This window comes from Salvelinus fontinalis, chromosome 8, assembly GCF_029448725.1.
Source record: "Salvelinus fontinalis isolate EN_2023a chromosome 8, ASM2944872v1, whole genome shotgun sequence".
In the NCBI taxonomy this organism is placed as follows: Eukaryota; Metazoa; Chordata; class Actinopteri; order Salmoniformes; family Salmonidae; genus Salvelinus; species Salvelinus fontinalis.
Window position 1 is genome coordinate 18,839,567 of NC_074672.1, and position 19,060 is coordinate 18,858,626.

Consider the following 19,060-nt stretch of genomic DNA (forward strand, 5'->3'; position numbering starts at 1 on the left):
ATGTAATTAGAACTTCATTATATTTTCATTACAATACATTTTAATAATGGAACACGAGTCACTTTAATAATGTTTACATACTGCTTTACTAATCTCATATGTACAGTATATACTGTATTCTATTCTACTGTATTTTAGTCAATGCCACTTTGACATTGCTCAACCTAATATTTATATATTTCTTAATTCCATAGTTTTACTTTTAGATGTGTGTATTGTTGTGAATTGTTTTTTGATACTACTGCACTGTTGGAGCTATAAACACAAGCATTTTGCTACACCCGCAATAACATCTGTTAAATATGTGACCAATACATTTGATTTGACAATTTTTGCTACATACTTTATACTTTACATACTCTATTATTAAGAAAAGTATATATTTTTTTAATTAAAGGGAAACCTCGGGATTTGTCTCTACTTCCCTGTGACATACAAATTGGATACCCTTTTTATGTCTCTGCATCCAGTATGAAGGAAGTTAGAGGTAGTTTCGCAAACCAATGCTAACTAGCATTGGCACAATTACTGGAAGTCTATGGTATCTAGTAGCATGCTAGCAGTTACCATAGACTTCCAGTCATAAGGCTAGTTAGCTACCTCCTTCAAACTGCATGCAGAGACATAAAATTGTATTTACAAGTTAATCGGACTCTGGGGAATAAAGGGCATCATTGCCAAAATCCTGAAGTATCACTTTAAGTGTTAATATTTGTATTTATTATATCCCAGAGTTACCATCCACTACATCATCAAAATAGCACGTCTAATAAAGTGTCACTTGCCCACTAAAGCTCTGATTATAGTAGAGTTGTGGGGTTAAGATTGCTGACTTTCAACACTTGATGGTACACATATGTTGTGTTCCCTCAACATGAAATTACATTTACTGCTCAGTAATTGTATCCAATCAAATGAAATGCCAATTATGTCAATATCAACATCAAGATGGCCCTTCTTAATTCAATTGGGGACCGAATGTAGAAATGAAATAATATTATGACACAGCACGATTTATTTAGACATAGTATATTTTCTGTAAATAGATTTGGCTAAAAGAAAATATGCTGATTAATCCTGCAAATCAGATGTCTCTAATACTGAACGTTTATCAGATTAACACTTTTACACTCTAAATAGCAGTCAAAGTCTCTGTCACGTATCTTGATCCATACATTATTGATCAGATTAAATGAAAAACTGTACTGGCAGACAGTTTTTCATTTTCTCTCAGGATTAATGCCCATGAGTCAACCTCTAATTTATTTTCTCTCCGTCACCTCTCTTTTGTCTCGGTCTGTCGCATTGGCACACACCCCCCTCCTTGAAGCCTGCTGACATTTGGTATGCTGGCCACATCAACGTCAAAGTTACTGTAGCCGGCATAAACTACAGATAAATGTCTCAGGCCTCCTCTCCCTCCCCTCTCCTGAATAATGATATATAATGATGAGTGAGAATGTTACAGACGCACAAATATCATACCCCCAAGACATGCTAACTTCTCTCCATTACAATAACTGAGGAGGTTAGCATTTTTGGGGGAGTATGATATTTGTGCATCTGTAACTTTTTCACTCATCATTATTCACGATTCATTCAGGACTAATCGGTAATCATGGTAGCATCCACATTAATGTAGAAGTGTTAAGAAATATATTATTCTTATTTACAATAAAAGTGACTCCAAAATGACAAAACACATGATTTACCATTAATTTCTATTGGGCATAAAATAATCTGAAACGCAATCAAAACAAACAGCAAATGTATCCAACAAGTGTGTAGAGTCACAAGCTTAATGTAATCATTGCATGCTAGGAATATGGGACCAGAATACTACACTTTTGACTACTTTAAAATACATAAGTACATTTGTCCCAATACTTTTGGTCCCCTACAATGGGGGGACTATTTACAAAAAGTGCTGTAATTTCTAAAAGGTTAACCTGATATGGATGAAAATACCCTCAAATTAAAGATGACAGTCTGCACATTAACATCATAGTCATTGTATAATTTCAAATCCAAAGTGCTGGAGTACAGAGCCAAAACAACAACAAAAATGTGTCACTGTCCCAAAACTTTTGGAGCTCACTGCATCATCATACCAAGATCCTCTTTAAGACATACTGTTTGTTGATTTTTTTTGAAGAGCCATAATATTACAATTGTTCTTGACAAAGCTCACTTTTATATCAAAGGTATTTTTCAATAGTTCATATCTAGTGAACTCTAGTTTTAGTGGGATTCCATTTTGAAAGGGCTACACAATCTAAAGCTCTCCTCCTTACACTGATAAAACAAAATGGTGGAAGAGAAAAAAGTAAGGGTGACACATAACAGAGGATTAGTTTATGTGGAAGGGGAGATTTTGCAAAATGGATGTAAAACTAAACTAGATTGATGTGTCAAGTATTTACGCATATCATGCACAAAAGGCCTAAGCGTTTTAACAATGTCCATGCATGAACATATACATCTGTAATGTGCAGTAGCAGTGGAGATTCAATCCAAACAGCAGAAAACTCCATTAGCTGGCTGCATTTGTTGCCAGACACAGGGATAATAGGGGTGGTGCTGATTAGGATAAAACTAGCATTGTTGTTTACCTGGAAACTGTATATGTGGTCACACAACAGAAAAACAAACCAACATATGAGGCATCACAAACTACAGTCTAGGAAGTGTTTTTTACAGACATCTGGACAGAGATAAGTATATTGTGATTTATTCTCCTCTATTACAACATTTCTCTCCCTCTCTACCTCCACCCTTCCCTCTCCTGCCCTGCACTCAGCCATAGTGAGTAGAGCAGTGAAGCGCGTCTCAGTGAGACCTGGTGAACAGTAATGAACTGAGCCTATGCATCTATTTGAGGGAAAGCGAGAAGGAGAGAGAGAGTAGAGTGGGGGCCTGGAAGGTGGCGGCGGGGAGACTGAGTGAGGGCTTTTCTAGAAGCACTGATGCAGTACAAGCTGTGCAGGATGCAGGCAGACAGGGGGAGTAGAGGGGGGATGCAGAGCGAGGGGAAGTAGTTTCATTACTCCCCTCTAACCATTCTCCAACCTACTCTATTTTACTTGTTTTTTTCTCATCAGAATATCTACAGCGATGAACAAGTTGTCATGACATCATGTCCTAAACCTTTTTACTCATTAAATCTTTAACAATTCACTTTTATTCTCCCTCTGGTTTCTTCCACTTTATTTCTCTCTTGTTCTTACTTATAGAGTAGCTAATTTTCTATCCCCCTTCCCTTTACCCAGTTTTTTAAAAGCAGAGGGGAATGTGTTAACAGGGGAAGTGGATGGAGGGAGGAGGAGAAAGGAGAGATAGAGAGAGAATGTGGCTAAGAGCGGGGCACAGCGCCTGCCGTCTTCATCCCTGCACCGCAAGCGGCATTCTCCCTCTGCCAGTGATGAGGACTCTTAAAGAGGACAAAGAAGGAAGAAAGAAGGCCTGAACAATGAATAGTGAAAAAGCTCTCTGAGGAATGAGGATACCAGGATTTTCTGCATTGATTTGAGTCCCACTGCTTCTCTCAGACATGTTTCATTTGCCTGCTCTTTTCTTCCATGTCAATCCAGTACTTTTCTGTGCTGGGAGAAGATATCAAAGTTAATGTCAATGCCGGCAGTTACAATGTAACAGATGAAACAAAATGTACAACAAAAAAAAACTTCCAACCCAGAGGTTGATAAACAATGAATCTTTGGGAAGATTCAGCAGCCATCCGCCACCTGCAAAGATCAACTGGAGTGCCAGGGTTGAAAGGAAGGGGACTCACACAATAGATGCCCCCCTACAACCCTCTCTTTTATCCTCACCATCCAACACACATGGGCACACTGCCAACTCGGAATCTTAAGAACTCTCATTCAAAGAACCCCCCTTAAGAAGGGGATTTGTTAAAAGCCAGGACCCATTCTCTCTCCCAGTCCTTGTATTTGTCCCCTTTAATATCCCCATGAGACGAGCAATTTTTGCTTGATTATTCTCCGACACTGCAACTGGGATTTCTAAAATTGCCACTCCAGCAGCGTTTTGTCAGATTTATGAATTTGTAAGTATTGTCAGCCATTGATCCTGCAAAGCTCTCCCTCTTTCAGTTTTCATTCTGCTTTACTCCCTCTACCACTTTCTCCTCCAGCTCACACATTAACTCCTCCCCCCACTACCCATTGTCTCTCTATACAGTATCAGTGAAGGGATGCCATTCTCGCTCCAGCGTGGACACAGCCAGAGGAGGAGGAAATGGAGGTAAGTGAGAGATTTATTACATAGAATACATCTGTCCATCAGTAAACTGTAGGCTATGCCATTATTTTGTATTTTAACTGTACGTATAAACTAATTCTACATTCATTGGTAATTGTTTTCTGAATGAAATGCAGTTTCAAACAAGAGGATCTTACAGTTATTCTGCTGCTTACAAAATGCAGTGTTTGCCTGTGATAGTGACTGTGTAGGCTGACAGTAGTAGGTGCATGTGTATTGAATGAATAGTGGGTTGTAATGTGACTGGCTGGACATTTGGGTGCTGTCCTTTATTCCTGTGTAATGGGGGAAACAAGTAAATACCTCTGTGAGATGGTTTCGGTTTAAATCACAGAGTTTAAAACGCAACTGCAAATGGTGGAATGTATCATATCCTGAATTGTAATAGTGAAGGGCCCCATTAAATGCAACCCAGAACCTCTGCACTTAGAATGTCACTTTTTCTATGTTCTATTTTGTTTAGTCCATTACTCTATAGACAGATACACACCTGGTATGTGATTACAAGCACACAGACATACACATCTGGTGTGTGAGACAGTGTGACAATTACTCCAATTGGCTCCCAGTAGAGATTAAACGTTGTAGGATGTTTGGGATTAGTGCTAATCCTCCTCCCTGAGATTCACCTTATCTTCTGGCCAGTGTCTGACACACACAGCAAAACAGAGCAGAGGCCTTGCTAATTTATGCCAGGACATGCATCAGTAGGCTCCCTGGAGTTAAGGGATCTGGAGGACGGAGGGGGCCAGAGGGGCCTGTCAACTCAGGGTTTGAATTGGGTGTCTGGGGAAAGCAGACATTAGGGGTGTGAGAGCTCACTGACTTCCAATAAAGTGAGCAGGGAATATTCTCACCAATAATAGCCATCTAATGTCTGTGGGCCAAATTAAATGTTCACCCAGGCTGGCTGGGAGACTATTAGAACAGAATGATAATGAGATGGGACAGTGAGACAATGGCAGGCAAGATGGTAAGCTACTTGGCCAGAAGAACATTGTTATAGAATGTTAGGTGCTGTAGGGCCTTCATATCTAAATAATTAAATCCAGGAACATATGACAAGGAAAATCAAGCTCTGAATGTACTGTAGCCTTAGCTCTGTTGCATATTGGCCTGTACTCTGTACACTTCCTGTCTTAAGAGGGCCTGGCTGTTTTGCAACTATAATACAGCCATATACAACCCCCATATGGTTAAAGAACAAAACCGCTTGGCAGTCTATAATCGTCATACCTTTTTTGTGTTTTGTCTGAATAACTTGAGACTGGCTAACACATAAGCCCTACTCTGCAGTGGACAGTCACAGCCCTACAGGAAGCTTTGAGTTCAGAGAAGAAGAAAAAAAACTGTTTGCCTCAATGGGTCTTTTGTTATTTGAGTTGGAGACACAGCAAGCACCAGAAACCCTGAACACTGACTGACAAATACCTGGCCTCCCTGTGCCTCAAATGCCACTCGATACAATGTCAACAAATAATGCCTCTGTCCTCCTCAGTTGCCCATTTTCTTCTCTGAGCTAGACTAGATCATCCAGGATTTTTATGTTTTGTACTTTTTCCTCAGCAGAGATGGCCAGCTTGATTAACCCCCCAAAAAAGTGTACGGGGGAAAGTTTCTGACTGGTACAGACCAATAGAAACATGGGGAGAAGGGGAGAGTTAACAGTGATTTACGTATGCGTTTCAGTCAGAAGAGCTGCACAGAAGACATCGCACTAATGGTAAGTATAGTTGGCCCCTTTGTTAAATAATATGTTCGGATGTCTATCTCTATGTATTTTGGGTGTGTGGTATAGGGAATTGGTTTGTAAATGGAGAAAAATCCTTTCTATTGCATTGTTTTTTTTATTATTTTGGGTGCAAATATTTTCTCGTTGAATGGGGATATTGTTGTATTGGACGTATCCTGGAAGACCCAGTTAGGCTACCAGCTTTGATTGAACAAGACCAAGAGTCTCTGAAAATAGCATACAGTGCCTTACATACAGTGCACATTTTGTTTTGTTACAAGGTGGGATTAAAAAGGATTTCATTGTAATTTTTTTATCAATAATATACACAAAATACTCTGTAATGTCAGTGGAAGACAAATTATAACATTTGCAAAAGATATATAAAAAAAAATGTATTAAAAAAAAAAGTATTCAACCCCCTGAGTCAATACAAACTAAAATCACCTATGGCAGCGATTACAGCTGTGCGTCTTTCTGGGTAAGTATCAAAGAGCTTTGCACACCTGGAGTGTACAATATTTGCACATTCTTTTTTAAATTCTTCAAGCTCTGTCAAGTTGGTTGTTGATCATTGCTAAACAGCCATTTCCAATTCTTGCCATCTAAGTAGGCGACTCAGGAACATTCAATGTCATCTTGGTAAGCAACTCTTGTGTATATTTGGTCTTGTATTTTAGGTTATTGTCCTGCTGAAAGGTGAATTAGCTCTATTGCGTTTATTTTTATCCCCAAAATCTCCCTAGACTTTGCTGATGACAAGCATACCCATAACATGATGCAGCATGATGCATGCTCAAAAATATGAAGAGTGGTACTCAGTGATATGTTGTATTGGATTTGCCCCAAACATAATGCTTTGTATTCAGAACATAAAGTTAATTTATTTGCCACATTTTTTTCAGTTTGACTTTAGTGTCTTATTGTAAACAGGATGCATGTTTTGGAATATTTTTATTCTGTACAGGCTTCCTACTTTTCACTCTGTCATTTAGGTTAGTTTTGTGGAGTAACAACAATGTTGTTGATCCATCCTCAGTTTCCTCCTATCACAGCCATTAAACTCTGCAACTGTTTTAAAGTCACAATTGGCCTCATGGTGAAATCCCTGAGCGGTTTCCTTCCTCTATAGCAACTGAGGTAAGAAGGACACCTGTATCTTTGTAGTGACTGGGTGTATCGATACACCATCCAAGTGTACTTAATAACCACCATGCTCAAAGGAATATTGAATGTCTGCTTTTTTACTTTATTTACCCATCTACCAATAGGTGTTCTTAATTGCGAGGCATTGGAAAACCTCCCCTGGTCTTTGTGGTTGAATCTGGGTTTGAAATTCACTGCTCGACTGGGGGACCTTACAGATAATTGTATGTGTGGAGTACATGAGGTAGTAATTAAAAATCATGTTAAACACTATTATTGCACACCATTTTTACTCCTGAACTTATTTAGGCTTGCCATAACAAAGGGGTTGAATACTTATTGACTCATGACATTTCAGCTTTTCATTTTTTTATTAATTTGTAAAATTGTCTGAAAACATTATGGGATATTGTGTGTAGGCCAAAGACACAAAATCTCAATTTAATCCATGTTAAATTCAGTCTGTAACAACAAAATGCAGAAAAAGTCAAGGGGTGTGAATACTTTCTGAAGGCACTGTAACTGAAATGGGCAGAATTATGTTCATGCAACTAAAGCTTATCGTCCTGTTCCCAATCCCAAATACTGCCTCTATCTGTTTAAACAAAGATTTAGTTAATTTCCCAAATCTGCTTAGTTCTCTGTGTCTCAGTCATGAATGAATCAATGCTGAGGTCATTTTCTAATCCTTTGTCAGTGGTTCCAAAAGTCAGGAAGAGGCCTGACACTGAACAGAAAGGACTGTTTACGTAAACCTTCTTGTATTCACTGGTTCCCTTTAAACCACAAACCCCCTTTTGATTAACGTTGTACCCTTTCCCTTCAGACATTGACTGAAAGCAGTGTTTTTTTCCCATCAAAGATGTAATTACCCTTGGGAATTAAATGTTTTGGAGATAAGAGGATATTTTAGACTAAAGCATTGAACAGGGATCACTCCGTCAAAATCACAATTCTCATTTGTTCACTGAGGGATCAGTTGAAAAAGAAAACCATAATAAGACACTATCATTTAATTCCTCCGAGGCCCCAGTTGAATACTACCAGTTCAGTTCCTTTGGTTAATTATTCATGGGGATGTGAGTTTTAAATCCTGAGCACTGCCTCCCTGCAACCTGCCCTGATTATTCCTCTTATTTAGCTTCTGATATCAAAATCATAAGTGCCATACGGCATTGAACATATTGCTGCATATCATTTGGGAAGCTAATAAACAAAATAAGCACATTGGGACTATTTAGTAGTTTGATGTTTTCTATGATCCTTTAGCCACACCTGTGTTCTATGGCTTTCTATTCCTATGTGATTTCTCTCTGGTATGTCATGTAGGGTTTAAAGCCATTGGGTACAGAGTGGAAATGCAACAAGGGTACTGACTGTATCCTAAACATAGACCATGATGAAGGAATATCACTTTTCCCCGATCACTTGCAGATATTCATAGCCCCGTTTATTATTGTACTTTATTTATATCACAAAATAGTGTCTCAAAATCAACAACAGGCTCATCATCAATTAACTGAAAAGTGTAAATGTTTTGTCTGAAAATGAAACTAATCAGCTGTCCATCATTCAGGAACATACAGTGCTGTGAAAAAGTATTTGCCCCCTTCCTGATGTCTTATGTTTTTGCACATTTGTCACACTTTTAGTATTCGAACACAGCTATAGATTGCCACCTGTGCTAGTTATTTATCTAGCGTGCAGGGTTGGGTAGGTTACTTTCTAAATGTAATCCTTTACTAGTTACCTGTCAAATTTTCAGCAGTAACGTTTGGATCACTCAAACTCAGTAACGCAATCTGATTACTTTCAGTTACTTTTTGATTACTTTCCTGTTAAGTGGTTGCCATGAATTTCATATTAACTTACAAGCAGCCCGATGGCAAGTAAAATTCTGTATTTCATATTACAGTATAGTTCCTGTAATATAAATATGGTATCAAAGCAAGTACTGTGTAATGAGAAACAGTAGACCTACAGTACTGTGTTATACTGTAAAAAGTAAATGCTACCATAATCGGCATGAATTAATGACATTTATTGAGGAGAGGGTTTTGTATTTTACTGTAATTACAAGGGATTGGTGGAAGCAGGTTGGCTGCTTGGTAAAGTGTTTATAAATTACAGCATATTAATAAATATTTGGTGTTTTTATATCACTTGCACTTATAGAGGTCTCAACAAAGGCTTCCAAACTGGCAGCGACTACAGGGCAAAACAGACCAAAAGGACATGGCAAAATACTCAACCATTTAAGGTTTAAGACTTTCTGCCACTCCAATCTTTCCCCTAAACATTTTTAATTGATGGGGCACTATAACCACATAGGAGTTAAATTGGTACAGCATTCTCACTCACAGGTGCAACAAATGTAGCCTCTTACAACGCACACCTCAATATGTTAATGAGACAGAGACAACAATACCATGCACCCACTAGTGGGTACTAGAGGTCGACCGATTATGATTTTTCAATGCCGATACCGATTATTGGAGGACAAAAAAAGCCGATACCGATTAATCGGCCGATTTATTAAAAAAATAAAGTATATACACTGCTCAAAAAAATAAAGGGAACACTTAAACAACACAATGTAACTCCAAGTCAATCACACTTCTGTGAAATCAAACTGTCCATTTAGGAAGCAACACTGATTGACAATAAATTTCACATGCTGTTGTGCAAATGGAATAGACAAAAGGTGGAAATTATAGGCAATTAGCAAGACACCCCTAATAAAGGAGTGATTCTGCAGGTGGTGACCACAGACCACTTCTCAGTTCCTATGCTTCCTGGCTGATGTTTTGGTCACTTTTGAATGCTGGCGGTGCTCTCACTCTAGTGGTAGCATGAGACGAAGTCTACAACCCACACAAGTGGCTCAGGTAGTGCAGCTCATCCAGGATGGCACATCAATGCGAGCTGTGGCAAGAAGGTTTGCTCTGTCTGTCAGCGTAGTGTTCAGAGCATGGAGGCGCTACCAGGAGACAGGCCAGTACATCAGGAGACGTGGAGGAGGCCGTAGGAGGGCAACAACCCAGCAGCAGGACCGCTACCTCCGCCTTTGTGCAAGGAGGAGCACTACCAGAGCCCTGCAAAATGACCTCCAGCAGGCCACAAATGTGCATGTGTCAGCATATGGTCTCACAAGGGCTCTGAGGATCTCATCTCGGTACCTAATGGCAGTCAGGCTACCTCTGGCGAGCACATGGAGGCCTGTGCGGCCCCACAAAGAAGTGCCACCCCACACCATGACTGACCCACCGCCAAACCGGTCATGCTGGAGGATGTTGCAGGCAGCAGAACATTCTCCACGGCGTCTCCAGACTCTGTCACATGTGCTCAGTGTGAACCTGCTTTCATCTGTGAAGAGCACAGGGCGCCAGTGGCGAATTTGCCAATCTTGGTGTTCTCTGACAAATGCCAAACGTCCTGCACGGTGTTGGGCTGTAAGCACAACCCCCACCTGTGGACGTCGGGCCCTCACACCACCCTCATGGAGTCTGTTTCTGACCGTTTGAGCAGACACATGCACATTTGTGGCCTGCTGGAGGTCATTTTGCAGGGCTCTGGCAGTGCTCCTCCTGATCCTCCTTGCACAAAGGCGGAGGTAGCGGTCCTGCTGCTGGGTTGTTGCCCTCCTACGGCCTCCTCCACGTCTCCTGATGTACTGGCCTGTCTCCTGGTAGCGCCTCCATGCTCTGGACACTACGCTGACAGACACAGCAAACCTTCTTGCCACAGCTCGCATTGATGTGCCATCCTGGATGAGCTGCACTACTTGATCCACTTGTGTGGGTTGTAGACTCCGTCTCATGCTACCACTAGAGTGAAAGCACCGCCAGAATTCAAAAGTGACCAAAACATCAGCCAGGAAGCATAGGAACTGAGAAGTGGTCTGTGGTCACCACCTGCAGAACCACTCCTTTATTGGGGGTGTCTTGCTAATTGCCTATAATTTCCACCTGTTGTCTATTCCATTTGCACAACAGCATTTGAAATTTATTGTCAATCAGTGTTGCTTCCTAAATGGACAGTTTGATTTCACAGAAGCGTGATTGACTTGAAGTTACACTGTGTTGTTTAAGTGTTCCCTTTATTTTTTTGAGCAGTGTATATATATCATACACACATTTTTGTAATAATGACAATTGCAACAATACTGAATGAACAATGAACACTTTTATTTTAACTTAATATAATACAAAAATACACACACAGCTCTGAAGTGACAATGATACTGAAGTCTGCTTAGGAGACAAATACTCTCAACTGTTTGAATAAAAATAGAGTTTAAGATACCTGTGATGAATGTTGAAAACAAAAACTTTAATTTCTATATGCAGGAAATCCTATTTTAATAATGGGCATGGTAAGAATTGACAACCAAAGTGCGAGTCATAATTCCCATGACACCTAGCAAAATCTGAAAAGCGGTTCCTTCATTTATTCCATAGGATATTTTTTAGATTCACTTAAAATAAGGTCTGTGTTTCGTGTAGGCTTACATCACCGTGCCAATTTTATAACTGTGTAGATATCCATAGAACAAGGCAACTCTGATCAATATTGGCTAAATATAAGCGAAGATAAAAAAAAATGTGCTAGCAACTTACCTTAGCTTAATGCATTCCCTAACAGGCAGGCTCCTCGTGGAGTGCATTGTAATCAATGCAAGATTGGATCCCCCGAGCTGACAAGGTTAAAATTCTGTCGTTCCTAGGCCGTAATTGAAAATAAGAATGTGTTCTTAACTGACTTGCCTAGTTAAATAAAGATTAAATAAAGGTGTAAAAAAAAATATATATATATATATATATATATATATATATATATATATATATATATATATATATATATATATATAAAAATAATCGGTGCCCAAAAATACTGATTTCCGATTGTTATGAAAACTTGAAATCGCCCCAATTAAATCGGCCATTCCGATTAATCGGTCGACCTCTAGTGGGTACGGTACTGTATTCTGTGGGATGGAATTACAGCATCATTTAAAATGCAGCATTTTTCCCACAAAGCACAATTTACAGTATGCTACAGTTAAACTTTTCAGATTTAATTTATATATTCTTTTTTACTGTTGATAATACCTAAAATTACCGTGTAATTTACTGTTTTCCGTTAGTGAGGCATTAGAAGAACACAAAAAGGATCCAAGAAACACTTGTGCCTTTCAATGCTGAATTGAATGCCATTGAGAAAACAAAGGTGTCATGATTTATTTAATTTTGTTGCAAACATCCTTTCTTAATTTAGATGTAATCCAATAATTAATCATTTCGTTTTTAAATTTTTATTCTATAATCTGAATATAATATATTTGCTAGCAACGTAATTTTTTTTGGTAATCAGATTACATGTAACTGATTACATGTAGTCAGTCACTCCCCAGCCCTGCTAGTGTGCCAAAGAACACCTGCGTGTAAGCTAACTGGGCTGGAAGTGTAGTTCATCAACTGGAGGCACACACAGTGTATGGATCTGTGCGAAACTGCTACAGTATCTTTAATTATTTGAAAGATTATTTCTCGCTGACATGAATGATAAAGGGCATATCAGCATATGTTTCGAAAACCATTTTAGAAAGCGATGACTATTGACGTTTCTAAACGTTAAAACCCAGGGTCAGAATTGTAGTTTACACTGAGCCAAATGTGGGCGACTGTAATGGCTGAAGCCCCTAGTGTTTGACAGCTACAGAGTCATTTGCTCACCAAAGCATGTTCAAATGGTTTAAGCTTAGCTACTACTATACTTTACTGTACTATACTAAAATGTTGTATGTAGTGTTTAAATAATGGTTTCATTGTGTATGGGGCAGATCTTCTGGTAAATTAACTTAAACATTATTGATACTGTCCTGGGGTGACTGCCTAAAGTGAAGGGAGCACACAGGTGGCATGCAGCTGTTGTAGCCCCATATCAACTGATACCCTGAACTCTGCAAGGTCAACCCTGAACTCTGCAAGGTCAGCTATATAGTTGGCCTAGCTGACTGGACTGCAGGGAGGGGCCCATGGAGGGGGTGAGGTGCTGTCTTCCAGAACTGGGTTGCCAATGCCATGCCATCATTCAGTGTGGTTTCAGACTTTGCTCTAGCTTAATGTTTTACTGCACTACCCACTGACTAGACGGTTGTATTTCTATATTTACATTTGAGAATGTATTGCAGAGAAGGAGTGCCCACAGGCACATTAGAGTCATGCTGATCTCTTCTTCCCACACCTGTTTAAATACACTCACTGATCAGTTTTAGGTAGCCCACACAACTAGTACCTGGTCAGACCTCCCTTTGCCTGCAGAACAGCCTGAATTCTTCAGGGCATTTTACAAGGTGTCGGGAAACGTTCCACAGGGATGTTGGTCCATGCTGACACGATGCTTCACGCAGTTGCTGCAGATTGGACGGCGGTACATTCATGCTGTGAACAGCCCATTCTATCTCATCCCAAAGATGCTCTATTGGGTTGAGGTCTGGGGACTGACCAGGCCACTCAAGTAAACTGAACATGTCATGTTCCAGGCCATGGTTTTCCACTTCTCAATTGTCCAGTGTTGGTTGATCGCGTGTCAATTGGAGTTACTGCTTCTTGTTTTTAGCTGATCGGAGTGAAAGCCGGTGTAGTCGTCAGCTGCAATAGCCCATCCGTGACAAGGATCAACGAGTTGTGTGTTCCGAGGTGCCATTCTACACACCACTGTTGTACTATGCCGTTATTTGTCCGTTAGCTTGCACGATTCGTGCCATTCTCCTTCAATCTCTCTCATCAACGAGCTGTTTTCGCTCACAGGACTGCCGCTGACTGGATGTGTTTTGTTTGTGGCACCATTCTCGGTAGCCCTAGACACTGTCGTGCGTGAAAAGCCCAGGAGGGTGGCTATTTCTGAAATACTGGATTTGGTGCGCCTGGCACCGACGATGATACCACACTCAGTCGCTTAGGTCACTCGTTTTGCCCATCCTAACTAATTGAACAGTAACGGAATTCCTCGATGCCCGTCTGCCTACTTTATATAGCAACGGCCACGTGACTCACTGTAGGAGCGATCAATTTTTGTCAACGGGGTGGTGTACCTAATATACTGTGAGTGTATATGGGCTCTATTCTGCTCAAACACATACTTGATGCTTTCAAAGGCTGGACCTGATTTGTCTTTTTTTGCAACTTACAATACGCCAGCTAGCCTGTCAATGAATGTATATGAACACTGAATTATTTCCTGAATAAGGGCTAGCACCAAGCCTTATGTATAAGTCGGATTGTAGACAAAACAGATTGTCTTCTATAGGAGATGGAATTTGAAATGCTGTAAAACCAGCACTTTGTGCAACTTGTTCTTATATTGATTATTCATGTTTTGCTGTAGCAGCTAGCTTATTATCTTGATGTTTTGATCAGTATTCAATTGTCCTTATTTTCAGTACAGTAGTCATGATTGTGTCTAGCATTATAATCAACATAACTGTTTCCCTTTTCAGTTAGTCCTGCTCAGTGGTCTGAAATACATTTTTAAAAGATACTTCTCAGTTATGGTAAAAGTTGTGTCAAGGGATTTCCGTGAGTTTCATCATACCTGCTCATTTCCTGTCCCCACAGGAAGAATAAAATAAGGAAGATCCAGAGATGACTGACCCTTGTTGGTTTACGGAAGATGAACTTAAGGCCACACTGCTCAAATATGGAGTCAAAGCTGGAGCCATTGTAGGTGAGACTACTAAATACTACACATTAAAGCGGCAATCAGCAGTTGAAACAAAAAATCTAAAAAGCTGAGTGATGGGGCTGGAGAAATGTTATCACTCTCAAATTCATAGAGCGAGTTATGGATGCAAGGACTGACCATCCATAGTTTTAACCATGTGTTGATGCTATGCAATGTTTGTTTACATTTGCTTTGTTTACAAACATTGGAGTAAAACAAGCTTATTTTGGGTTCTGATGGGGTACGACAGTTTAACTAAAGTCATGAGGAATTTATAAGTTACATTCTTCAAGAATCAATGGGTATATATCATTAATTTATAAGTCCAAAAATGGATGTAGCTACTGATAATTGCCCCTTTTAATCTATGTATTTGATCTGTCTGTAATTGCTAATACAACCTATCCATATGGTACTTTGTACAATGTCTTTAGTTTGAAATGGATCTATGTGTGTGATAAATAGACCTGGTGGTGACTGTGAGAGGAAGCTACAAAGGCTACTAGAACCTGCCAAGACAGAACGGTGGCACAGGAGATGCAGACCAGTACTCTGATAGTGAAGAATAATCATTAAGATTTGTTACTGTTACAGACACAGATGTGGATTCTGTATGATAAAATGGATGACAAAACGGTGTCCTCAAACAAGGATGTGTTTACCTCCTATTCTGTTGGTCTTCCTTGTTCTGAAGAGAAGGAATATCAGCATGGTAATGAACAGGTGAGTGCGTTCATACTAGGATCTTATTTTGAGACCCTGATCAAAGAATAGTAAATATCCTATGCAGCCATGTCATTCTCCTCAACTAAGGAAAAAATGTTGCCTGCAGTGCCACCTTGTGACAGTAGTTAGGTATTTCTGTGCCTGGGTTCTAATGCAAACTGTGTCTCAATGTCAAAATAAGTTATATTTTAGGAGTGGTTCTCAGCTCGGTTACTCCTTACTTTTAACTTTTTATTTATGAATTATTCACAAATTCAACATTTAAAATGGGTGATGGAATTATTTCTGGAGTGTGATGCTTTTGTGTAATGGGATAATAATGATGCTACCCTGGCAGCGGGTTTGGAGAGCTCCGGGGCGCTATGAACTCAATCCCAAGAGGAATGCAGGGAATCATGGGAATGTGGCTGAGTCTTCCACAACAGCAGAGGGGGGGCACCCGGGGCATTTGCCCCCATCGCCTGTTACACCTGGGCATGGAGCTGGGCTGAGCAGAACATTCTCTCTGCTAGGACATACCATCTTGAAACGGCATATTATGCACTCTTCTCACACTCCAAAGCTGGTGAATATTTAGGGTTTTAAGGGACAACTTAAGGGATCAAGCAAGCTGTTGGAGCATATTTTTGGATGTCCTGTTATTGGGCTGTGGCTCTGAACAACTTGTAACTTTTAACCCATGCAGGTGCAGCCTCCGTCTGTATCTCTGGGAGGCGGTCGTGATGATTCCTCCTATTCCTCTTCTCAGAGCTTCAGCATTACTGAGATGGTAGAGGGAAGTTTGTTTTGATCTGTCAAGATTAGATTAAAACCAATCACATCAACCTAAATATCTAATCCCCACTAAAGTGATGACCAATGAGTGATATGCTGTATTTACGTTTCCTCTGGAATCACAGATTGAGAGTCAAAGCCCTCTCTCCAGTAGTAGAACACAGAAGGACAATGGGAGTAATATTCTGGGACCTTGGCCAAGGGCTCACCGGGTCAGTAGTACTCACAAACATTTCAGTAATCTTATCTGTGACAAGCTGTTGTTGGTGGTTACAGGGTGGATGTTGTTAGGTTCTAAATAAAGAAGAGTAAAAACTCACGGACAACTATGAAAAGCTCAAACCAAGTTTTCACCCAATGGGTCAGACAGCTGAACAGACAAAGACATATTCACACAAGCACTGGTATTTAAACCTTCCCCCTATACTGAGTCTCCTCCTTATACATATGGACAGCCAATACATCTCTGTTGCTAGACAGGACTTTAGTGATTCCTGTTCTTTCTCACTTCATCTGATCTGACCTCGGCCCAAATTCCTCACTCCTCCCCAACTCACGGCTGTCCTGTTGACTTGTACCAGATTGTGGCCTTTCTCCTTTCCATAGGATACCTGATGTCTAACAGTAACATGTTCTGACAATGTAAACGTTCTGCATTTCCCCTCTCTCTCCCTCAGTAACATAAACAAGGATATTTCATATTTCAACTTTAGAATTCAGAATCCATCATTGTGATTCACTGGGCTGTGGTTAACAGAGTGAGTAGAGGGAATGTGGAATATACTTTGAATTTGTTTTTTTTCTCACTTTTAGCAGGACATGGGGATGGTGGACAAGTATACCATGACTAACCGATCACCTTGTGTCACCCCAAAGACCTCCTTTTTCAAACAGCATAGCAAGGCACTTACATTAGCTTGTTTAGTTGTCTTTCAGATTCATTCCCATCTTTTCACTCTTTCAACAGTTCATACACTAGAGCTATGGTTTATATGCAGGTCTACACTGTATACTTTATTATCCTGTTAATGGTTTTACCATCACTGTGACTTTGATTGGGTTGTTCATGTATATAACCAAGCTAGTGCATTAATCAAAGTGTTCATTCATACCTAAAATAATGTTTTACTAAGAAAAGGTTTGGGGGAAATGTCTTGGTTCACTGTACTTTTACTTCAGGACTTTGAACCTTTTGCACAATAACCCCAAGTGGCTTTATGACTTTCCCCTAACCTTTTATCTCTTTGCCATTCCACCTGATCTGATTTAAGATGGTGAGGGACACTGGTAGTGTGGATGTTTCTCTTTCCTCTCGTCTGTTTGGGTCAGACGGTCTGATTTGTTTCTCTTCTTCAGGAGCCGGTCACAGATGTCCTGATGGAGATGTTCCTAGAGACAGAACCTATACGCACTGGCATTGTGTAAGTCCAGTTTCCATAAAACAACACTACACATACAGAAGCCACGACAATTAGGGAATAGTCACCATTTGTAAGGTAGCCATCTCTCAGGTTAAATAAGGCTATGTCCCAGAGACTTTTTGGTTACTGCTTACTGAGGCTACCATGATTCCATATTCTCATACTATTTGTCTACCTTTTTTATGTGGAAAATTGTACTCTTTCCTCCAGTGCCACCCGTCGGAGGCCTATCAAGGGTGCAGCAGTGCGACCAGTCCAGTTTAAATACCCAGACCTGCCTGCCAGTCCCATGACCCTACAGAGACAGGCATTGGAGCGCCGCCTGGTGCCTCTGTGGGCCCAGATCCTGGTCTTCCTCATCTTGACTTGCCTTCTCTACCTCATCTACTCTGCCATGGAGCACAGCTCGGACCATCCCTTTGTGGCCTTCCTGGACAACCTCAGTATGGGGACGGAGACTGAGGGACTGTCGCTCCAGGATGACCCTTAGGACTCATCTGTACACCCGCTCTAGGGAGGAGTAACTCCGCTGCTCTAGGTCTGTGTACTGATTCTCCACCCTTCTCTTAAAGGGAGACATCCTTTTATGCATGGATTTAATAATGGATAAAACTTAATCCAGCCAATGCTTATACCAATCCTAAACTTTCAAATCCATGATGAGAAGTAGTGCACACTTCGGGAAAAGGAAGGATACTCCACAAATTGGTTTACAGTTGTTGTGAGGAACTTCATTTGGTCACTGTAATTCGCCTTTACACTTTGGATGATGTCACTCTTAACCAAGCAAGGTAGCCATTATAACCTTGTTGGTTGGAAAATGTTCAGGTGAAACTACTGTTCAAATATATACAGTGATTAGGCCTAATTTAGAGAAATAATACCATTTTGAGATTTGTAACTTAAATGGAAGATTTTTTGTATTTAATTAAAAGTATGTATCAATGAGAAATTAATGGAGTTACAGCTACAATTTCCACATAGGTTCGGTTGGGGTTATCAAAGTCCAGTCTGTGTTAGAGCTCATCAAAGATGTGGTCAGGGACAGTATTCTCTTGTTTTAAAGGTTTGTAAATGTATTTTTTATTCAGTACAGTTTTTAGGCACTGAAATGTCAAACTAAAAAGCAATATTAAAAAATATATTTTGTGAATACTCATTACCTTTTCGAACTTATCAGTAATTTTTCAGTTTCTATTTTGGGTGTGAAATAGCTACTTTTAACAAAAAATGTCAGGGAATTCAGTGTTTTTTT

The 19,060-nt window shown here is 40.1% G+C and overlaps 1 protein-coding gene across 2 annotated transcripts; it reads left to right on the plus strand.

The window, feature by feature from the left end:
* Positions 1-3,347: 3,347 nt before the first annotated feature.
* LOC129860807 (uncharacterized) lies at positions 3,348-18,964 on the plus strand. Of its 2 annotated transcripts, XM_055931587.1 has the most exons (10): positions 3,348-4,066; positions 4,201-4,263; positions 5,971-6,004; positions 14,779-14,883; positions 15,479-15,607; positions 15,948-16,175; positions 16,296-16,379; positions 16,510-16,596; positions 17,741-17,805; positions 18,016-18,964. In XM_055931587.1, exons 4-10 carry the CDS (start codon positions 14,806-14,808, stop codon positions 18,293-18,295), a joined length of 951 nt encoding a protein of 316 aa, XP_055787562.1. In that variant the 5' UTR covers positions 3,348-4,066; positions 4,201-4,263; positions 5,971-6,004; positions 14,779-14,805; the 3' UTR covers positions 18,296-18,964. The 2 variants fall into 2 exon arrangements, with proteins under 2 accessions (XP_055787562.1, XP_055787563.1); XM_055931588.1 differs by lacking the exons at positions 3,348-4,066; positions 4,201-4,263; positions 5,971-6,004 and having other exon boundaries at positions 14,794-14,887.
* The last annotated feature ends 96 nt before the right edge of the window (positions 18,965-19,060 follow it).